Source organism: Bactrocera neohumeralis, chromosome 2 (genome assembly GCF_024586455.1).
Source record: "Bactrocera neohumeralis isolate Rockhampton chromosome 2, APGP_CSIRO_Bneo_wtdbg2-racon-allhic-juicebox.fasta_v2, whole genome shotgun sequence".
In the NCBI taxonomy this organism is placed as follows: domain Eukaryota; kingdom Metazoa; phylum Arthropoda; class Insecta; order Diptera; family Tephritidae; genus Bactrocera; species Bactrocera neohumeralis.
Window position 1 is genome coordinate 78,965,047 of NC_065919.1, and position 22,018 is coordinate 78,987,064.

The 22,018-nt window shown below is 35.1% G+C and overlaps 1 protein-coding gene across 1 annotated transcript in view; it reads left to right on the forward strand.

Annotated features, from left to right (window-relative positions):
* The window catches only part of LOC126751405 (uncharacterized), a 222,691-nt gene that overhangs the window by 193,749 nt on the left and 6,924 nt on the right, over positions 1–22,018 (forward strand). The window contains exon 6 of the mRNA XM_050461652.1: positions 11,894–12,200. Coding sequence (XP_050317609.1) covers positions 11,894–12,200 — 307 coding nt within the window. The remainder of the gene's footprint in view (positions 1–11,893; positions 12,201–22,018) is intronic.

Here is a 22,018-nt window from a genome sequence, read left to right on the forward strand (position 1 = left end):
AAACTGCACACCAATCTTACCTTCGATGAACCAAAAGACATAGCCGAAACTCATGTTAGATCGTCTCGATAAATTTGTGGTGGGCTGAAATCGCTTGTCGATCTGCAGGAGTTGAATGGTCCATATACTCCATTTTTAGAAGTTTATTGAGAGATCACTCATTCGATAAGCCTTATAAGCTTTGGCAAAATTACATTTTTTATTCAACACTGAAAAAAGCTTACCTCCAACTTCGCGATACCATTTTTGTCACACGATTTGTTATTTGTGTCAAAATAGACCTCAGTTTCGGCGATCACCTGTTCATTCGACAAAAGTTTCTCACCAGCACTTATTCTTTTGAGAACTGAGGACTGAAAATACTCGCTGGGCGCCAGATCTGGAGAATGCGGTGAGTACAAAAGCAATTTGAAGCCCTATTCATGGATTTCACTTTCACTGATTTGAGACACGGTGCATTGTCTTGGTGAAACAGCATTTTATTTTTCTAAAAAGGCGATCGTTTTTCGGCAATTTTATTTTTCAAACGGTCTAATAACGCTATAGTCGCTGTCGATGGCTTTTCCATTTTCAAGGTATGCAATTATTCCATGCACATCCCAAAATACAGACGCCATAACTTGGCCACTGGCTGTAGCGTTTTTCTGCGCTTTGGAGCGAAATCATCGTGTGATGGAGCTGTGTCTCATCCATTTTCACATATCGACGCAAACGCTCGGGTTTATTACGCGTGAAAATTTCAAAACACTACTCCGATTCATCAACTCATTTTCTTCAAAAGTGAGGTTGCACAGAACTTTCTCATACCCAAATATTCATTCACAATATATCCAATACATTCATTTGATATCTTTGCACTCTCAGTTCGTTAAAGGAGCTTTACTTTACAGGCATCCGAAATTATTTTGGAGAGCTTGTTGATGTTTTCGGCGGTCACAGCGTCTTTAGGTCGTCTAGTTTCTTTATCGTCCTCGGAGCTCAGTTCGCCTCGTTCTAACTTAGCATAGCAATCCAGTGTCCAAAAACTCTTCAACAAGCCAAGTTTTTGCTTTAACTGTATTTTTCACCTCAAAAATCAATATTTTATTAACACGCGAAATTCCTTTTCATCCATTTTTTTCAATGTAACAGAAGTCACTTCACTCAAAATGATATAATTCACCAAGTAATGATCCATTAATTGTCAATTTTATATACGCACCTTATGAAGGTTAGGGCAAATAAAAAATCGTATGGATATCTAGTAGCGTCACTATGTATCAGCTACTAATAGTTAAAATAATTCTCTCCGTTTTGTAGATATTATTTCATTCCTATTTTGTTTGAAAAAAATGTAACAGTCAAACCTTAATTTTTTTATTTTTTTGATAAAATATTAGAAAATTAGTTTGATTTATGCTTGTAAAATCAACACGATTGTAAAAACGCAAAAGAAAAAGCAATTTTATCACTTAAATATTGTTTTTCATTTATCTATTTAATATTATTAACTAAGGGCTATGAATCTTAAAAACTGTATATATTCTTTGCTTTATGGAGAAGAGAGCATTCCCCGCAGGTTAAATTATTAGTCCCTTTAACATGGTTGAATTTGTTGCAGCAGTGAATATTTACAATGTTCGATTCACCATTTCCCTGCTCGCAATCTTTTTACTGCCTAAGAAAAATTTTTCATGTAAAGTCGCGACAAAATTATTAAAATGATTTGGATACAAAAGTGTATGCGGATACCACATGTGAAGGGTATAACTGTTTTTTTTTTTTCATTCCTTCCAATTTATGCTTTATACCCTGGAGAGGGTATACTTGTATTAAGTTTGTAATGACATTTGTAGCACATAGATGGAAAAATTTGCATGATGAGCTGAGTCGATTAAGCCACCTCAGTCTATCCGTAGTCAGTTCATCTGTTTCGCCTATGTATACGCGAACTAGTCCCTTAATCATGGAGATATCGATTTTAAATGTTACGCACGTTCTTTTCTTTCCAAGAATCTGCTCGTATAATCTGAACCATCGGCATCAAGATCTTGTAAGGAATCTTTTGTATTTTTAAAGGGTATTAAAGCTTCGTTGTAGCCACAGCTAATTTTTTTTATTGCCTTTAATATGATTTATAAAATGTTTAGTAATTTAATAGGCTCAAAGCATAAACTGCTCTCAAAAAAGTACTTCTTTTATTTCAAAAATTCACGAGTTCAAATAAATTGTTTTTGCTTTTAAAATGCTGTAAATGTATATATATAAAGCTAACCTTTTTTTTTTCCAACTCTCTGAAAATGCTAAATTAATTTTCAAAAAATATTTGGAAATATATTTTTTTTTTTGTCAAAAATTTTTTCTTTGAGAGATGTAAACTATTATCTGATAAATGTACTAACAGATCGCATTAGCTGAGTGCAGAAACCGATTAATAAAAGATAGCTGAGAGGAAATAGAAAACGAAATTAGAAAATAAATAGTTTTATGAAATTAAATAAAATAGTACAATTTATAAAATCATTTCAAAATTTTCACAAATATACAAAAATATTTTGTGGTAAGAATATATATATTTTTTAATTACCTATGATACCCTTTTTCCACCAAGAACTTCACCACTACACCAACTATTTATATATATCTCGAAAGCGTATAGAAACTTGACCGCATTTCCCACTAAATGACGGTCATTAAGGTGCCGCCAGCATTGTTGCACTTCACGGGTGCAAGCGCGCACGGCACCACACATTCTTTATGTACCGTTGTTGCAAGCGGCCACATTAGCTATCAGCTGCCTGGAGACTTCTTGTGGTCGTTGCGGTTTCTCTGTAACGCTGAGCCATTCGCAGTTCGCTTTCCTTGACCTCAATTGCGATTGCGCAACGAATGTAACCACTTAACATCGTTATTCTAAGCATTTGTTTTTATATGTTTATGCACAGGCGCCCATACACACACACGCACAGCCACACACACACATGTGCATTTTGTATGCCTTTTAGAGAATAATTAGCACTTTAATGAGACTTTTTAGCTTTTGTGGCATGAAGAAGTAAAAAAAAACTAAAAATAAAAGTGTAAATGCTCGCAAGTGCTCGCAGCGAAAACGCAAAAACGCATGTACCGTTATTTATAAAAAGTAATGCTAGTTGCAATTTGAAAAGCGAAAGCTCACTTAAGAAGATTACTTCAAGTGGTTTTTAACCGTTACAAATGTAAGCGCGCATTGAGTGTGCTGCTTTCGAGTTTTGAAAAAGATATTTAATGTTTTTGCAGAATTTTAAAGTGCCATCAAACGAATTTATTTCGACTCTTCAACTTATTTCCAATTTGTTTTTGGCTACCAGCCATTTGTTAGCGCTATAATTTCGAAATAGTTTCAAGTGTTCACTTGTTTCAGCTCATAAAATGGCGGAAATTGCGGTTTTCTATACAAAAAGGTAGTTATTTGTTTATGCTTTATTGGAACTTTGTGCTTTTTTGCTTTCGTTTACAGCTAGAGTTCGAACACAAGTTAATAAAGCTTTTTTATAAATGCGCCTGCATGTAGGCAACATTTTTGTCGGTCTTTATTGTTTGAAAGAGTTAGGCGGCCACATGATTATTAAACAACTGGCTTTTAAAATTACTTTTTGAATATTAGTATTTTTGTTAAAATTTTGTTTAAAATTAATTTAAATTTAATTACAGCTAAAATATTACACATATTTCCAAAATTTATTTATTTTTTATTAAAATAAATTAATTTACTATAGAATGGAAACCATTTCTTCTGGTTGAACTGTGACAACACAAATACTGCTATCCTGGAATTTCAGTAGGTGGCGTAGCAAACAGTCTCCGAACATAACGACAATCAGCTAGAAGCGACTGCTTAGTAAGTGGACTATGTCCTTTAGCAACCTGTAGTATGGTGTTATAATGTACATTATTTAAAGTAGTATTCCTGAAACATTTTATTATGACACGATTTGGTAGGTGTCTTTAAAACTTAAGAGTTCAGTGTATGAAAATATGTCGACCGAATTTTTATTCCACAGATGGCGCTAAGATCGATTTGTTTCAAAAGCTCATTTTTTATGACCTGTTTGTATGAGAGTATAAAATACTATATTTCTTATGGACAAGCCTTTACCAATGTCTCATTTTTGTAATGAAAAAACTAAATATATCTTGATTAAGAGTTAAATGTAATTACGGGTTTCAAAAAATCGATTTTTTTATTGTCTTGCTAAATTTTGTAACCCTTCTAGAATATTGTACTACAGTTTCGAGTTTATCGGAGTGATAGTTTTGGAGATACAGCCTTAAGTTGAAAGTCTAATAAAATATTCCAATTTTTATATGAGAAAAAATATTTTGATAAATAATAAATTTTTTTCTCTAACAATATCGAAAACAACTTTAGAAACTGAAGCTTTGGTATAAATAATATATGTACATATCAATAGTATTATTTTTTCAAGCCAATATCTTTGTAACCGGTCTTAACATCGAGAATAATTTTCAAAAAAAGTTATCAACACAATATTAAACTGCCTCAGAGTGTAACGAAAGTGACATTCAGTCACCAATTTTTGGTAATTTTAACATTTTTTTTTTTTTTAAATTTTCCATATCGTAAAACTACATAAGTATAGTTAACAAGAAACGCAGCACAATCCCTACTGTGGAAACATTCCACTTTCCCACACATGCAACAGCATGTGGCACCATCGCCGAGCAAATGAAACAATTGATTTCAAAGGAAAAGTAAAAAAAAAAGTGAACAAAATGGAAATTCCAATGAACGACAAATAACCGCAAGTCATGCGAAAAAAGTGTTTGAAGAAAGGGAATGGCAAATGCAATAAGGTTTCCGTGGAAAACAAAAGCAACATTGTAATAAAGGCAGCACAGCAGGAAATTCGCACGCGCACCGCCACAACATTCCGTGGCCGGCGGAGAAGAGGTGTGTCGCTTGAGCAACCATGTTTTCGCCTGTCACCGTGTCAGTTCGGTTGTTTTGTCGCGCCACAGCGGCGCGCACAAACACACCGCTATAACGCTGCAGGTGTTAACAATAAGGTTTCCTCTCTATTTTTTTTCTCAAATGCCCCACAGCCACACATATGTGTGGGCGCGTGTGTTACCGCTACACTTCATATGCAGAAGTGCAGCAAAATAAGCAAAAAGGATAAAGATGAAAAAATAGAAACGAGCGAAGAAGCAGCGAAAAAACGGTGTATTTGCATACAAAGCTCGTGACGGAAGCTGAAAATCTGCTGGCGCATTTGGAGAAATAATAAAACTCTATTTGCGGTATTGGAAGCGGATATTTAGTTTCTCTTATTTTCTCGGTAGGCTTAGACTTCCGCGCATAGCAAGGCTTTTTTCGCTTCACTTGCTTGCAGGTTTACGGTAAGTGCTTTTAGGTTGCGTAGTTTTTTTTTTGTTGTAGTTTTGCTCATATTGGATTTTTGTTATTTACGCCGCAAAGGAAATGCCGCAGAGTTGTATTACAAATGATTTGGTAGAAAAAATAAAAATTTGTTAGGTAGAAAGCTTTGGAAAATAGTATTGGATTTTCGCTGGGTACATAAATCTTTTCGTTAAAGGAGAGTATTATTGCGGATCGTTGTGCGAGTGGAAAGATAATAGTAGCACTGTAAACAACCAAAATCCAAATATTTTCTCTTAAAAGTTTGAAATTCGTCTTATTGAGAATTTGGTCATAATATACATTTTTCTCATATTTTGTTGGGACGAAAAGTTGTTGGTCGGAAGGAATGCACCACAGCTTGATAATCGAAGAAAATTGTTAACAAAACATTTATTTTTAACTTCTTTTGACGTGGTGTTTTCGGCTTCGCTTCATCTTTGCTATGATATTCGGCTGATTGATCGTCTGTTTCTGGGTCGTCATCATGGAGCCAAGGCTCATTGTTAATAATAATACGATTCATTGCATCCTGGTAGTCGGAAAACATTGTTTCATAGACGTTATTGCGACCCTGGTTTTCGAAAAATTGTTGTGATTTTGAAACCAACTTACACTTTTCTCAGACCCAAATGATCGTTTAAAATTCACTGATCTCTCAAAGACATATTGTTTTCAACTGCCTGATATTTGAGTAAACTGTGGTACAAAGTGAAAAAATATAATATTTATTATTAGGCTAGTCTGGTAGGCCATTGAGCCACGCACAGACCGGTTTTGGTCTTTTTCAATAGCAGATGGAGTTCAGGTACTAGATTCATGAGGAGTAGGCGTTCTTCAGGATCCCTGTGCTTGACGCGAATTTCAACAGACTCTGCGGCTTCACAATCGATACCTCTTTCAGTGTATCATTCCGTGGAGACCCCAGATGCTTTCAGCGTAGTCTTTTTACTGCGGGTCAAGTGCACAAGAGTTGCATCTTTGTTTGCTTGGTGTCTTTCTCTAAACATTTCATGTAGTTGACAAAGCACACTCGTCAAAAAATTGAGACAAAAAAAGTCTCTCATAAAATTGTAGAAAGCTATAACAAGAAATGTTAAAAATAATAATTTGGTTGCAGATATGGAAACGCTTTGTTATCAGACTCCAAAAAAGTCTCTCAATAATAATTATTGACACATTAGACTTTCATAGTGTATAGAATTTTAAATGCTTCGTATAACAAGTGTTAGTTTGAAAGTAAAATTTAAATAAAATTCTTTATAATAGATCTAAATGTATAAACGAAAGGAGCAGAACTGTGTGAGTATCGACTCCATTCATAAGCCCTCTGATTAGATCTATCTCCTTCACAAGCCAACTTCGGAGATCCTGCAATGTATATACAATATATAAATGATCAGCTTGACGAGCTAACTCGACACATTTGACTTTGTCCCTATTTTTAAGTTATCGGTTCAAAATTTTAAATGCTTCGTTTCCCTTTCTAACTGCCATACAAACTCGCAGATCAAAATTTAAATAATATTCTTCATAATAGATCATAGACAGAGGACGCTTAGGCTCCTTACCTCATCCAGTTATTTTCTGACTACCTTGGTTGGAGTGCTTGGTCATAGCGATATTGCAGCAAACTGTAAGATTGATGTGCTTGCTAGGCTGCACAGGTACTTCAGTCTCAGTAACTACAGAATAGTAAATGGGAGGAACTCGGTTAACGTCTTTTGGTTCACTGCTAGACTGTTGGGCCTCAGACCTTATATCAAAACCACCGATTTGAAAACACTAGACTGCAAACCATAGGTTGTTTACATTTTCAGATGTATGTTCCACAACCATTATAACACATTGGGTAGTGTTTCGCCGAAAAACATTTGAAATTAGAACAAGACATTTATTTTACATATAAAGTTACTACATACAAAAACCAGTCAACCCAGAATCATTAAATGTGAAAACTTCACCAATCAAATCTCAAGCCACACTTTATGTTTAATGCTTGCTACGAAGCAGCCATCACATTTGAACGCAACTTGCAACCATTTGTGCGGAAATAAAAATTGTGATATGTGTTGACAGCGGACGCAGCAGTTGATTGGACGGACGCATTAAATAAAGTGAAAATCTGAAAAAGAGAAAAAACTCAAACAATATACTATGTATGTACAGCTGACTGTTAAGATGAAGTTTATATGTACGTAAGTGCTATATAACCAGTTATTTATGTTGCAAGTGCAGGCATGCGTGCGCTCACTGCATCGACTTGAGGTTAAACCCGAGACCGCGTCTGTCACCACAAGCAAAGCAGGAGACCCAAGCGAAAGCCAGCTAAACTCAACCGCACTGCAAGCCAAGCAAATCCGGTTTCTTGTCCGCGTGTCACAAACACACACCAATACACACATAAACAAGCATGCTACCGATGAATGCACCAATGTTGAGCAATTTGGCGTTGTTGTTGCACAACAAACAGCGTGCATGACGAAGTGCATCCGTTCGGACGGCTTTGGACGCCTCGCTGACCGGAAAGCAGTTGCGATATGAATACACAAAGAGTCGATACTTATATGTGAATGTGTTCGTGTATGTATTTTTTGCTGTTGTTGTTACATTTTTGGCACGGTAAGAGTTGCCAAAACGTCAATGCACTTAAAAAGTCAGAAACGAAAGTAAAAAACTCAAAAATATAAACTCGTGTTTTTGTATATAAAAGCGTTACTTCAAAAACAACAAAAACGCTGACAACCATCAACAATGTTGTTCGGCGAAAATGTACTTATTGCTCGTTGGTTTGTTGTTTGGTCGCCTGGTTGCCCACATTCACACACAATCGCCACTCTTACTACACGACCACACACACGGCGACACATGTTGACACGCGTGCTCTCACGCTGACCAGGCTCTGCTGCAGTTACTCGCCCATCGCCGTAATAACTATCAGACAAATTGCAATTGGTATACACTTCGCTCCACGCCACACATCCCATTTCGGTTACCAATTTTCTTTGTTGTTATTTTTCCATTTCTTCGCTTGTAATTTTTAAATTTTTATAAACATAGCGGTTATGGCAGGCGCATGTGCGTTTTATCGTAAATGCTCTTGTTTGTCTTGTCCTACAACGCGTATCGGCGGTGCGCCGTTGCGTATGAGTGACCAAAAACGGCTGGCTTGGTTATTATGGTTGGAGTGGTTTGTTATTGCTAGTAACGCGAAACATTAAAGGATATGAGCGAAAACTGTCAGTAGCGCAAATATGATATATCTGTTTTTACCGTTGTCCTATAATATATGTATATGGAGGTATTGAAATTTATTTAAAAAATAATAGTTTATAATAGACAAATAAATAAAGAAATTTAAAAACCAGTCCGATTTTTATAATCTGAAATATTTTATTAAAAAAATTTATTTGAAATTTGAAAAACGGGATTGCTGTCTTACCAATCACTTTTTTTATTTTTTCTGGAACTTCGTCCTTTAGTGCTTTTATGGTGGTGTCCGATACTCACGTAGCTGCTGAAGACCACTTTCTTTCAAAGTCTTGAAAGTCTTTGGTCACTTTTTTTGTTTACTTCATCTCTCTTTTTACTAAAGTCCAGTATCTCTCAATCGTCCTTAGTTTTGAACAATTACGTAGATTCGCTTCTCTAGATGCTAAAATCACTCCACTCCGTTGGAAACACTCTTTGTTTTACTATAGCGGCATGAAGCGAAGTCAGGCCAAAAAATGTGAACACTTCATGTTGGCTTGAAAATGGGAGCAATATTTTTGTAAGCATTCCTTCACATATGTTACGTTGTCGATTGCACCCGATGTAACGAGTGAGCTGCTTTTTTTGCCACAACTGCAAATCGCCTGCCACACAAAAAATGTCTTTGGAAATTTGGTCACCTTTTTGGCTTTGAATTTTTCAGCAACACACTCGAGAATCGGCTGTATAAAATTCCTGTCCAGGTAGCTGAGAAAAGTTCGCTAAAACGTTAGTCTCGTCATCCATTATGCAGCAAAATCTTTTGTCAGCTTCTAAGCTCGTTATTTTGTGGTTTCGTAACTGACGGCGTTTGTATACGGAACTTTCTGTACCTTGTAAGTCTTCAGGTCAGCCTCATTCTACGTCCTACGTACGAAAGATTTTGAGCAGCCAGCCTTCTTTGCCAATCTCCGTCCCGAAATGCTTGGGTCTTTCTTGAGAATGGTCACAACCTTCTCACGATCATGTTGCCCCTCTTTCTTCTTTTTGCCAGAATCTTTCTTCCTTTCAATACACACATCCTCCTCAAAGCGTTTAATAACGCGAGAAATAGTTTTAGAGTTAGACTTTTGCCTTTTTCGCGTTAAATAAATTTTTATTGACACTAACGGAAGCATAATGTTTGCTGGCTTTTATTTCAGTTTCCAGACTATACTTACACAAAATTAAGTTTCAAAAAAAATTAACAACAAGCACCTAAACTGTAGCACACATACATATGTGCGCTCTGGAAAAAAACTTACTGATAGAACGGAATATGAGTCCAGTTCATGATGATAGCCAATTTTTATTGAAAATTAACTCATTTTGATGTAGACATCTCAACAACTGCTACATTTTTTACAAAACATATCAAGAAAATTTTGTATAAAATGCAGCAAAATTTAAAAAAAAAATCCCAATGGCAACTACATTTAAAACAAAATGGTATAAAATATGAAATGCAGCTTAAAAAATGCTTAAAACAGTCAAAAAATTTAACTTCGCTTTAACCGAAGCTATTATACCCTTTCAAAATAAAAAAGATTTCTTACAAAAATTTGATTTTGATGGGTCAGCTTGTATGTCAACGGTATGATAGACTGACTCGATCAGAATAATTTCTAAGGATATTGTTTAGTTGCTTTGAACAATATCACATACGAAGCTTCATGAAGATATCTCGTTCGAAATTGGCTGTTTCAACAAATGAGTAGCTTCCTGGAGAGAAAATGAGGTGTCCAAAATCTTAGATCGATATTGCTAAAACTGAGTGAGTATTTCGCATATACAGAGAAAGACGGATATGGCTGAATGATCACAGCTCGACATACTGATCATTTATGGTTATATTTTATAGGGTATCCGACGTTTCCTTCGAGGCAAACTTAGTATACCATTTTCAGGGTATCAAAATACGAAACTATTATTATATATATAAGATCTCAAGGTTTGAACCACTTTTTGCAATCCTTAATTTTAATTATTCAATTCAATTATTTTTCACTTCAATTAACTTCTGCAACCACAATACTTTTTTCTAAAAAAAACTGCATCTTAATATTTAACTTTTTCTTGTTAACTCCTTAACTCCTTCGCTAACTTTAATGAAATTCGCTCTACTCCTATCTCAAGTACTACCTACATTTGTCCCAATAAGTAAGGTCTATTACTTGCTCACTTTAGGTGCAATATTTTCAAATTAATTAATGTCAACACATTCACGCCGAATGACGTTAATCACGACACAACTATAATTTACAAAGCAAACTGTAAGTGGCCACAAGAAACACAGAAACAACAAAAAGCAAATACAACAAAATTTACCACACTTGATGTGCTACAGCCGAGTTAATGTTAAAGTCCCGGCTAAGCTGAGTTGAGTATATTCTGCTTAATACAGGTATCCCTCGAATAGCACGGTACTTGAGTTGCACGAAATCTCGAATAGCGCGGTTAAAAATTGCGACAACCCTCGAATAGCACGGAGTTCGAATTACACGAAGTCGCGAAAATACCTGTTAAAAATTGAGTATAATTTTCCTTCGAACGAATGTTTGTAGTACGACGCAATAATGCATTTGAATCTGTGGTTGAACATATGTAATTTAAAAATTATTGCGTTTATAAAATTTTACCTTTAAAATTTTTAAGTTTCACTTTTCTAAATTGAATGAATTTTGTTATTTTTGTATAACTGAAATTTTATAACTAAAAATAAAAAAAAAAATTTGTTCTCATTTTTAATGTTTTCTTAATTAATCTTTGGAACCAAATGTACAAATTTGTATGGATCTCGAGTTTCGAGTTGCACGGTTTTAAATAGCACGGAACGGTATCTCCAAAATTGTATGATTTATTAGTATCAAATAACACGATTTCGATTAACACGGAACCAATTAACCGTGTTATTCGAGGGATACCTGTAGCTACTTTGTCCAGCCAAGATTTGAAGCATACATGTAGGCGCAAACATATATATGTGAAAAACGAACACAAATACAAACACCGATTAACAAGCAGAGTTGCTCATGCACTTACATGACAATTTGTACAGTTGTTTTTGTCTATTTTCGCACACTAGCACAGCAAAAACAACAACTACAAAATACTGTAACTTCATATTAGCTCTTAACTACTACTTGCCATTGCTCCAAACCTTCAACTGCTTAACATTTATGTGTCTGTATTTTTGTTGAGCGTATTTCTTTTGTTTTTGTTGTAGCACATTCTACATTATTATTCTTATCCACTTTGCAGGTATCAACGGGCGAAACGCAATACATCAGAACGGTTGACAATTTAATAGCGTCGAGACTGAGCCTGAAACTGCAATTGCATGCAGCACATTTCGTTGCCGGCATTAATACCCAGCACTTGATGAATCACCTGGGCGGCAGTCAGGCGGCTATGGGTGTATCCTATAATACAGGTGTTGGTGGTGGCGCTAGCGGTGTTGGCAATGGCGGTTTGGTTTTGCGTTGCACAGCACAAATTGGTAATTTGTATCAGGAGTACAAGGAAATCGAATTGGGCACACCGCAAAAGGATCCAGTGCCCGCACGAGGTGAGTTTGTCTACCTAAATGCAAACATAAGCATATCTAGTTGTATTAATGCGAAAATATATGTTTGTGTATGTGTGGAGAGGTAAGTTATGTGGCAAGTTTTTCCTGAAGATTCGCTGATTAAGTGTTTAACTTTATTAAATTTACCTTTGGCGGTGAGCTGACATCCAAATGGCAAAACAGCTGTCTTCTTCCGTGAAAATTTTTGCAAAGTCATAAATATCTAAAGTTATTTCCGTTAATAGTTTGTTGGTTAATTTAATTTGAATGACTCGAGAAGCTCGATTTATAATAAATATGCTTATTTGTGAAGCAGTGTTGTTCTTCATTGATAGCAGTGGTCTTATTAATACAGTTTATGAGGGATCAGACTTACCATAGATAGATCTTCTTTATTTTACTCATAGTATACCAGTCAGTTTCAGTAAATACAAATTGTGTATGATAAAATAATATAAGCAATTTACATATTTCTGAAAGAGTGGTGAGGGTTTTTTCGTGGAAATCTACCATGCTTGGTGAGGTGAAATCGTCAAGTTAACGATCGTATCTGTTCTAAAAGGTAGAAGAATTTAATTAAGTAAAGTTGACAGATTGAAGAAAAAGGCTCCGGTGGGTTATTGGTCATCAAAGATATACCATATCTAAATAAATCATGCCTTAGAGGCTTTCATTTATCAATGGACTAATGAACAACTTTAGACACGCAATGTTTTTCTCAGTTTATAATCTCAGTATTTCCAAAATTTATTCGTTAACTAACATTTACTAGTTAACTTGAAGGAAACCACCCAATCCAAAAACAATAATCTTATAGAGAAATGGAAAAATTAATCTGAGATTTTTTCCAACAAAGGTAAATTAAATAGCTTCCAACAGTCACTCTTCCTTTTCTGTTGAATAGCAAAGCTTACCATAAGTGATTTATATTTAGAAAAAAAAATGTATGTGTTGGTACGGTAATTAAAAAACCTTCTTGTTGTGATGTGTGCTCTCAACAAAGCATATATTTATATATATATAGTCAGGCGACTTTGATATAACTTAAGTCTCACAGGGTTTGTTCAAAGATAGAAAACAAGGACTTGGTCTCTTAGTGGTCCTAACAATTTATTTCTTTGCATAAGAAAAGGATCACATTTTATATACACACCCCACCAGCACGGCGTGGTTTTGAGAGGAGACAAGTTAGTGGGGACTTTTTGTTACGATGATATCACAGTGGGCCTTCTAAAGGTCTTGTTGTGTAGTCCTTAGAAAGCCACTCCACTCACGTACGCACCTACGGGTTCATAAAGTATAAAATGGCAAGGCCTTCGCAGAGACAGTTCTAGGCGTAAAAGTGCCATAAAATCTGGAAAATACACAAAAAATAACCTATATATCTTACACATAAATATATACATACGTATGTATATACAATCTTTCCTAAAAAGCTTGTCCTTTGGCAAACGCCTAATAAATTTAATTTTTGCCCTAAACAAACGAAGATTCTAAGAACTATAGGAAACTAAACTCTAATACAAAATTTCTTCTTTCTACAAAAAATATTTTATTGATTTTTTCGATAATATCGTACCGTTGAATGTTATACCCAGTCAAAGCTGTACAACAAATGTACTCATTTATATACACACATACACATATATACATAAGTGTATATTTGAATCTGTATGAGTAAGTTTCTAACAGCACTTTCAAACACATATATTTACATATGGTATGTGTATACCCACCTGTCACACAAAAAGTTTTAATCATAAAATAGTGAAACCCACCAGCGATTCTTTTGTTTCACCACAAGATCAAAGCAGTTTCCTTTCTAAGCCATCATAAGCGTGTGGAAAATAGATTTGCTGTCCCGCTGCGCTGCTTCAAAGCAAAGCTTTTGTTAGGAAATCACAAAAAAAAACTGGAAAAAATATGGCGTACTGCTTTGTCGTCGCCGGTGAGTAGTTTTTGTGACATTTGATTTTACTTTATCCCTTTTCCCCGTTGGTGCTGCATATGTTTCAGGTTTAAGTACTTCGAATATTAGTAAAACAAAGTGACTTTGCATGTATACGTTTGAATAATTTTTTAAAACTATTTATCTTCTTCAAAAGTATAAATGCAAAGTCTCGTTGTTATATTTGAGGAAGATAAATATTAAAAAAAATATATGAAATTTTGACCTTTTAACAAGATAATTTAAAGGGTCAGTAAGGTAATCTTTTTTCAAATTTTTTTTTATTTCTTTTGCATTTTCTGTTCCCTTATACCCTTAAAATTAATGTAGAAACCCACTTTACTATTGGAGAATTTCGAAAAAGGCCCAAAAATAATGATACCGCTCGACGTTCGGTGCGCTCGGAGTGCAGAACTCAAACTTTAAACGCGTTTTTCTCAAAACACACTTTATTAAACAGGCGGACATGATTCCGGTCGAGCTACTGAACCGATTTGCTTAATTGTTTTTAATGTTCACAAAACGCCTGGCTATCGTCCCTACTAGACTCATAATTTTTTATAACTTATTGACAATGTTATGACAAAAATTATGTAAAAAATGGGGGAAAATTAAAAAAAACGTTAATTACTTTTTCATCAACATTTTCTCATGATTCTAGTAGGACGATAACCATTCACGTACTTTTTAAGAATTAATTGGGTTTTTGTGTTAGTTGTGCGATAGATGTCATCAAAAAATTCCGATAAAATTTGTTTATTCACTCCACGATATACCTCATGATATGTGAAAAAAGTTCTATTGTCGACTAAAAATTTCTATGAAAAAAAAATCTCAAAAAACAGTCCAGATTACCCTACCGACCCCTTAAAGAAATACATTATCTAAAAATTATTTTCACCAAATTCTTTTTAATTTCTCAATTTTACAATTTATGCATAATTAATTTCGTTTTTGAAAATATATATTAGGCTGCGTCAAAATATCGCATGTTTTTTTCACTTAGTACTGTGCAAAATTGGTTGATAGACACACCGAAAGGCTCTCCAAATATGAACTCGTAAGTTCAATGGGCGGTGAACCTTACAGTTTTATATTTTTTTTATTATCAAAAAAAATCATATCTCGCTTTCAAACTATTTGATAACATATTTCGTTTCATAGATTTTGAAGGAAATCAAATGCTCTACAAATTGGTCTCTGCGATTTTTTCGTAAACCTAACCGTTTGAAACTAGAAACGGTTGAACGGGATTAGTTTAGGGCAAAATTGTTTTTATTTTTTTTAAATCTTATAATTTAATAATAATTTTTTTTTTTTACCCACCCTAATATACATGTATACAATATTATTATTACTCTAGCCCTTTCACTTCATTATTTGAAACTTCTTAAATAGCAGTCTCTTCCAAAACCAACTCTCATTCATTAGAGAGAGCGAAGTAGTCGGTGTCCCATTTGTAGTAAATATCGCCTGCTAAACCCAATTTTATTTATAGCTCTTTGTATTTATTGGCGGTTTCAACTAATTTATAGTCGTACCCTTTACATATTGCTCTCCGGATATGTTATTGTTGCTTTTACGGTTTTCAGTCTTACTTTAGTGTTACACTTTCGTACTCATTTCAGCTTTTTCCACATTTGAACATTTTGGTAAAACGAATTAATTTAGCTTAAATATTCTTTTGGGCATTTAAATTACGGTTTGCATCGAGCGGAAATGTAAATGCAACTAATTTGGCAATTGTTGTTGCAACAACAAATTATTTTACTTTTTGTTTTTCATATTCCAGCTGATTTGATCTACACAAAACAGCCAGGTGGAGAGAGTGAAATGAGATAACTGGTGCGTAACTTAGCATCTTTTATTAGATAGGCAGAAAACATTCTCTCCAACTCGTTTCTTAGTCCTCTCTCTTAAATTAGCAACTCTTGGCCAACCATAATTAACAGGTCAATTTAAAAGTCCCCTGCCTACGAGCAAAACACATTTTTTTGGCGAATTTCTTTTTTTATTCAACATAGTTCCCTTCCAGGGTGATACACTGATTTCGATACGATTTTTATACTCTCGCAACAAAGTTGCTAAGGAGAATATTATAGTTTTGTTCACATAACGGTTGTTTGTAAGTCCTAAAACTAAAAGAGTCGGATATAGGGTTATATATCTTGATCAAGGTGACAAAAAATTTGTCTGTCTGTCCGAGCCGTGCAAGCGTAACTTTGAGATATCATGATGAAACTTGGTACACGTATTTCTTGGCTCCATAAGAAATTATTCGAAGATGGGCAAAATCGGACAACTGCCACGCCCACAAAATAGTGAAAACCGAAACCCTATAAAGTGTCATAACTAAGCCATAAATAAAGATATTAAAGTGAAATTTGGCACAAAGGATCGCATTAGGGAGGGGCATATTTACACGTAATTTTTTTGGAAAAGTGGGCATGGCCCCCCCCCCTACTAAATTTTTTTGTACATATCTCGGAAACTACTATAGCTATGTCAACCAAACTTTATAGAGTCGTTTCCTTCAGGCATTCCCATATACAGTTCAAAAATAGAAGAAATCGGATAATAACCACGCCCACCTCCCATACAAAGGTTATGTTGAAAATCACTAAAAGTGCGTTAACGGACTAACAAAAAACGTCAGAAACACTAAATTTTACGGAAGAAATGGCAGAAGGAAGCTGCACCCAGGCTTTTTTAAAAATTGAAAATGGGCGTGGCGTCGCCCACTTATGGACCATAAACCATAACTCAGGAACTACTAATCTAATTAATTTTACAGCAAAATAAAAAAATATGTAAATGACGGATAATGAAATCTCGATTATCACTTCATCATGCGAGAGTATAAAATGTTCGGTGACACCCGAACTTAGCCCTTCCTTACTTGTTGTAGTACGATTTGTCATTTGCTTGAAAATAGACCTCGGTTTTGGCGATCACATGTTCATTCGACAAAAATTTCTTCTAAGGGCGCATTCTTTTGAAAACAAAATTCTTGTCCCAGGAAATCTTCGCTGGGAACCAGATCTGGAGGACACGGTGCATCACAAAATTTTTCACCATAATCTTGTCAGCCAACGATTGCGTTTTTCCACACTTTGGAGATCTCGATTGGACTTCGGAGTGAAATGATGAAGCCATATATAATCTATTGTGACATATTGACGCCGACGTAAAAATTTGTGTTTATTATGCTTGAAGATCTCCAAATACTGCTATAAATCATCAACCCGTCCTTGCTTTTGGTCAAAAGTGAACTCGCGACGCACCTACTTTGCACAGAGCTTTCTCATACCCAAATATTCATTCACAATATATCCAAAACATTCATTATATATCTTTGGAGTCTCAGTTCGCTCAAACAGCTACACTTTACGGTATTTCAAAGTGATTTTGTGGACTTATTTGATGTTTTCGTCGATAACAACCTCTTTTCGGCGTCCACTGTGTTTACCGTGAACGCTGCGTATTACACGAGCTCTAAATTCAGCATATCAATCGTTGATGGTCCAGTTTTCTAGAGCAATGCCCGGCAACTCAACATCATGTTTTTGCATAAACTGTATTTTTTTTCCTTCAAAGAATAATATTTTATCAACACCCGAAATTCCTTTTTATCCATTGTTTCACTTAAAATGTTATAATTCACGAACTAATGAACCGTCAGCTGTCAAAATTGTAAACGATAAGTAACAAGAAATCGATTATAGTAGCGTCATCCATGAGTCACGTTAAGAATAGCTTCCAAATTTTGTGCAAATTGACTGTCAATTAGGTACTAATTGATGCTTTTTTGCAGCAAATTTCGTTAAAATTAGATGTCAAAGAATTTAAATTTTCTTGATTGCTAATTAGAGTTGCTTTTTGGGCGTAATGTAAATGTGAATGGAAGCTGTCAGGGTAAATATTACAAAAATTATTATTTTAAGAAATTGACAACAAGAGCTTCATAAATCAATCGACCCAACAGCAGACCATTTGAACTCACTTCATCAGAAACTCGCTCAAAAATTTACATCAATGAAAGTTGACCACTTTTCGCATTCAGTCTTTCAATAAATATTAGTTAATTTTTGAACTCGTGTTTGATTTAATTTCCACTTGAACCTTTAAGCTGTCTGTATCCAATTTCAATTTGCTGTGCTTGACACGCGTTGACAACACTGGCGCGTTTATTGAATTCCCCAACTGCTCATTTGATTTCATTTAAATTTTTGTCTGACCGTCTGAATGTCAGTCGGTCGAGCGTCGCGCTGCCACGCTTGGCGCCGAGTGACCCCATTTTAATTTATTTACTGTTTGCATTCTGATTCTTTTTCCTCTGCGCTCTCGTCGTCTTTGTTTCGCCGCATGTTTTCTTATTAAATTTCTAGTGACATTTCGTGAAGTTATTCCCCGGCGGCCATTTAATTTTGCTCGTGCTGTAATGAAATTGTTTAAAAATTATTATTTCAGCACTTATTCGCCAGCCTCTCCTTTTACTGTCTGTGCATACTTTGTTGTTGTTTATTTTAGTTGATAAGTCTGTTGCAATATAGCAAAGCTGTCTTGTTATACAAATGAAACTTGCCTAAAATACACGTCAAGAATTTTTGATTTGTAATTAAATGTGGCAGCAAATGTACTGTTTTGTCAATATTTTATTTAAATGACTCGAAGTCAAGTCAATCCAAATGGATTTGTTTGCGTCAAGTGTTTGTGGCATTTTTGTTAATATCGAAATAGCATGTTAACTGTCATGTTAAAGGTCACTCAATAAATTTCGAAGAAATTGTATTTAAGCTACGAATTGTTTCTCAATTTTTAATTTTCGAGACAAGAGTAAGTAAAGTACTATGATAGTATTGCCTATGGCTTAAAATTCCATTCAACATACAAATATGCATGCATGTTTCAATTATGAACCGGTTGAAGGAACTTAAAGCAATTAGTAATGTCTATTACAAAATGGCTCTTCTAAAGCTTTATGAAAGTTGCTGATATGTGGAACTTATTCTATTGCAGTAACTAATTGTGTCCACGAAGTTATATTCTAAGTTTTCTAAAGTGTTCAATAAAGCAAAAGTGTAAAATTTCAGTCCCGAAGTTTCGGGATTCAACTTTCGGGATTGTGTCCACGAATTTATGTGCTAAGTGTTTTTATAGTCTTTAATAAAATAAAACTGTAAAAGCTAAGTCCCGAAATTTCGAGTTTCAACTTTCGGGTTCCCGTTATAAAAAATTGTATACATATAGAAATTTTCAAAATATGTTTTTAAGATATGGCAAATGCATGATAGCTTGGGTATATAAATTTCGGGATTCCATTGTTACAGGAATTTTTCTCACTGTTACTGCATTTTTATATTCGTTGGTTACTTTTCGAAATAAACATTTTACAACACAAGGTAAAATTTGCTTCCGACAACCCCGAAATTTTGAAATTCAACTTTCGGGATCCCGTAATTAAGCTAACATGATTAACTTTAATACCGAAGTTTCGAGATCCCGTGATTAAAGGTTTCTTCTGGCTGCTACCCGCTTACATTTGTCGGTACTTACATACATACATATATTTGATATCTCTAATTTTATAATCAAAAATTTTGTTATTTTGATACCGAAATTTCGGGATTTCAATTTTGTGGTTCGTAATGTAATCAATCAATCGAATTGAAACTGAACTTTTATTTTTACCTAATAAAAAAAATTTCTAGACAAGAAAAAAATTTTAATATCAGTCCCGAAAATTCAGGATTCCACTTTCCAATCGCATATATTAATTAGTTTTTTTTCTTCCTACAACAATTTTTTGAATATAAAATCTTTAAAATATGAAGGCAGGAGGAAGCAAAGTTTATAAATTTCGTCGCTAAACTTCGTAATCCCGTTATTAAAGTAATTCTGGATTTTCTTATTGTTGCTGATTCCTATGTGCCTTTTGTTAATAAAATTAAGTCAATAAATGAAAACGTGCATACCAATTAGTCCCGTAATATTTCGGGATCCCGAAAATTTTCAAAATTAAAATATATCAAAACAATTATTAGTTTTCTAAAAACATTTTACAAAAATATTATTGCTTTAGCGACATTATCTGCAACTTTCATATTCTAACGGCAATTTTCCAAACATAATTTTAACTAAAATGCTTATGACTCACTGAAATTGCAATCACAGTTTAGCACTTGCACACACGCGCTGCAAAGCCATTGGGAAAGTGCCAATCAAAATCACCTTTCAATCGGTTAAATTGACTACCTCTTCATGCTTGCAACAAATGCTTGCCGCAAAAGCATTTCAAAAGATCCCGCACAACTTGAAAACAGCAACAAAGAAAACGCGCTCATTTTAATTTGATTAGAGTCGCATGTTGCTAAGTGTGGCATGTGGCATGCAACTTGGCATAACTTACAAATTTCCCGTAGCGACACACAAAACGCCCCCAAAAATGCGCTTAAACTACAACTCAACCAATAAATTGGCGGGGGAGCGGCGGCGCAGAGCTGCTCATACCTGCGCTCCGAGCGACAAAAGCGGAATTAAACAGAAAAGTGGAATTAAGTGCCGAGTGGAGGGAGCGCAGGCAAGGTGCAGAGTGTGGAAAATTGGGAAGTTGAGCCCCAAAGCCACAGGTCGCCGCCGGTGTTACAAAATAGAAACAAGCTAACAAACGAGCAAATGAATAAGCAGTTGGGACCCGGCAAAAGTTTTGTGTTGAGCTGGCGTCCTATGCTTGCATGTGTTGGTGTGTACATGAGTTTGAGCATGCCTGTGTATGTGTGTTAGCGCGTGTTGAGCAGCCCTCTCCATGATGCATACAAATACATACATACATAAATCACTTGGGGTGCCCCAACGATGAAATCTAATTCCCAGCGAACGGCCACCCATACACAGCCATACATAAACACATACATGTACATAGAAAAAGTTCCATCACATGCACAAATGCCAATGTGAGCCGTAAGCGATTTGCAATTTGTTTGGGGCGAATTCCCTAACAACTGTTACTTCGAACTGCTGCCGATACGCACTGGAATATACAGTTGCAAAACATAAACATATATACATACATGTATGTATATATGTGTGAATGCTTTCGCTGCGCTTTTCAGCGCCGTTTTTTACTTGCATTTTCATTTCTATCTATATTGTATGTTCCTTTCATCAAATTTTTTTCGCTTTGCTATTCTACTTCTTCTGCCAACATTCACACACTAGTTGCAGCAGATATTTGTTGCGTTTTTTCTTTATCTGTTCTGGTTATGTTGCAACATTGTTGGCTACCATAACTTTTTATGTTCCAAAGCTCAATGCAAGTCCCTTCGGCAACTGCGCAACTAAACAACTAAACGCAATACTCCAACCAGCTCAGTTGTGCCGCCGCTTGTTGCACGTGCATACATGTACATATGTATAGGTGTGCCATGACTCACAACTCTATGCGGCACACTCGAGGGATCCAATCAAAACTGAAACTATAAAAGCGAAAACAATAATATTGCTAACAAACAAGCATATCACGTCAGCAATGTAGGAATGTGTGCGTGTGTGGAAGCGTGTTGCAGCAGCGAGGGCGCAAATCTAGTGTATCTATGCAATTTAAACTTTCACTGCATCGATGGGAATAAATAAAGTATAATAGAGATTTAGGCAATTAAAGTAAAAAATATGTTGAGGGAGTTGGAAAATATTTCAGTTTATTTCACTTTGCGCCTGATTTTATGCTTCAAAAATGAGATTTATTAGATTTTACATTTAATTGCCAAATCTCAAAATAACTCTCGGGGCTTTATTCTAATTGGCATTGGTGAAACTATTTCGCATAAATGATATGCAAACTTTTGCGATAAAATAAAGGGGATTAACTTAT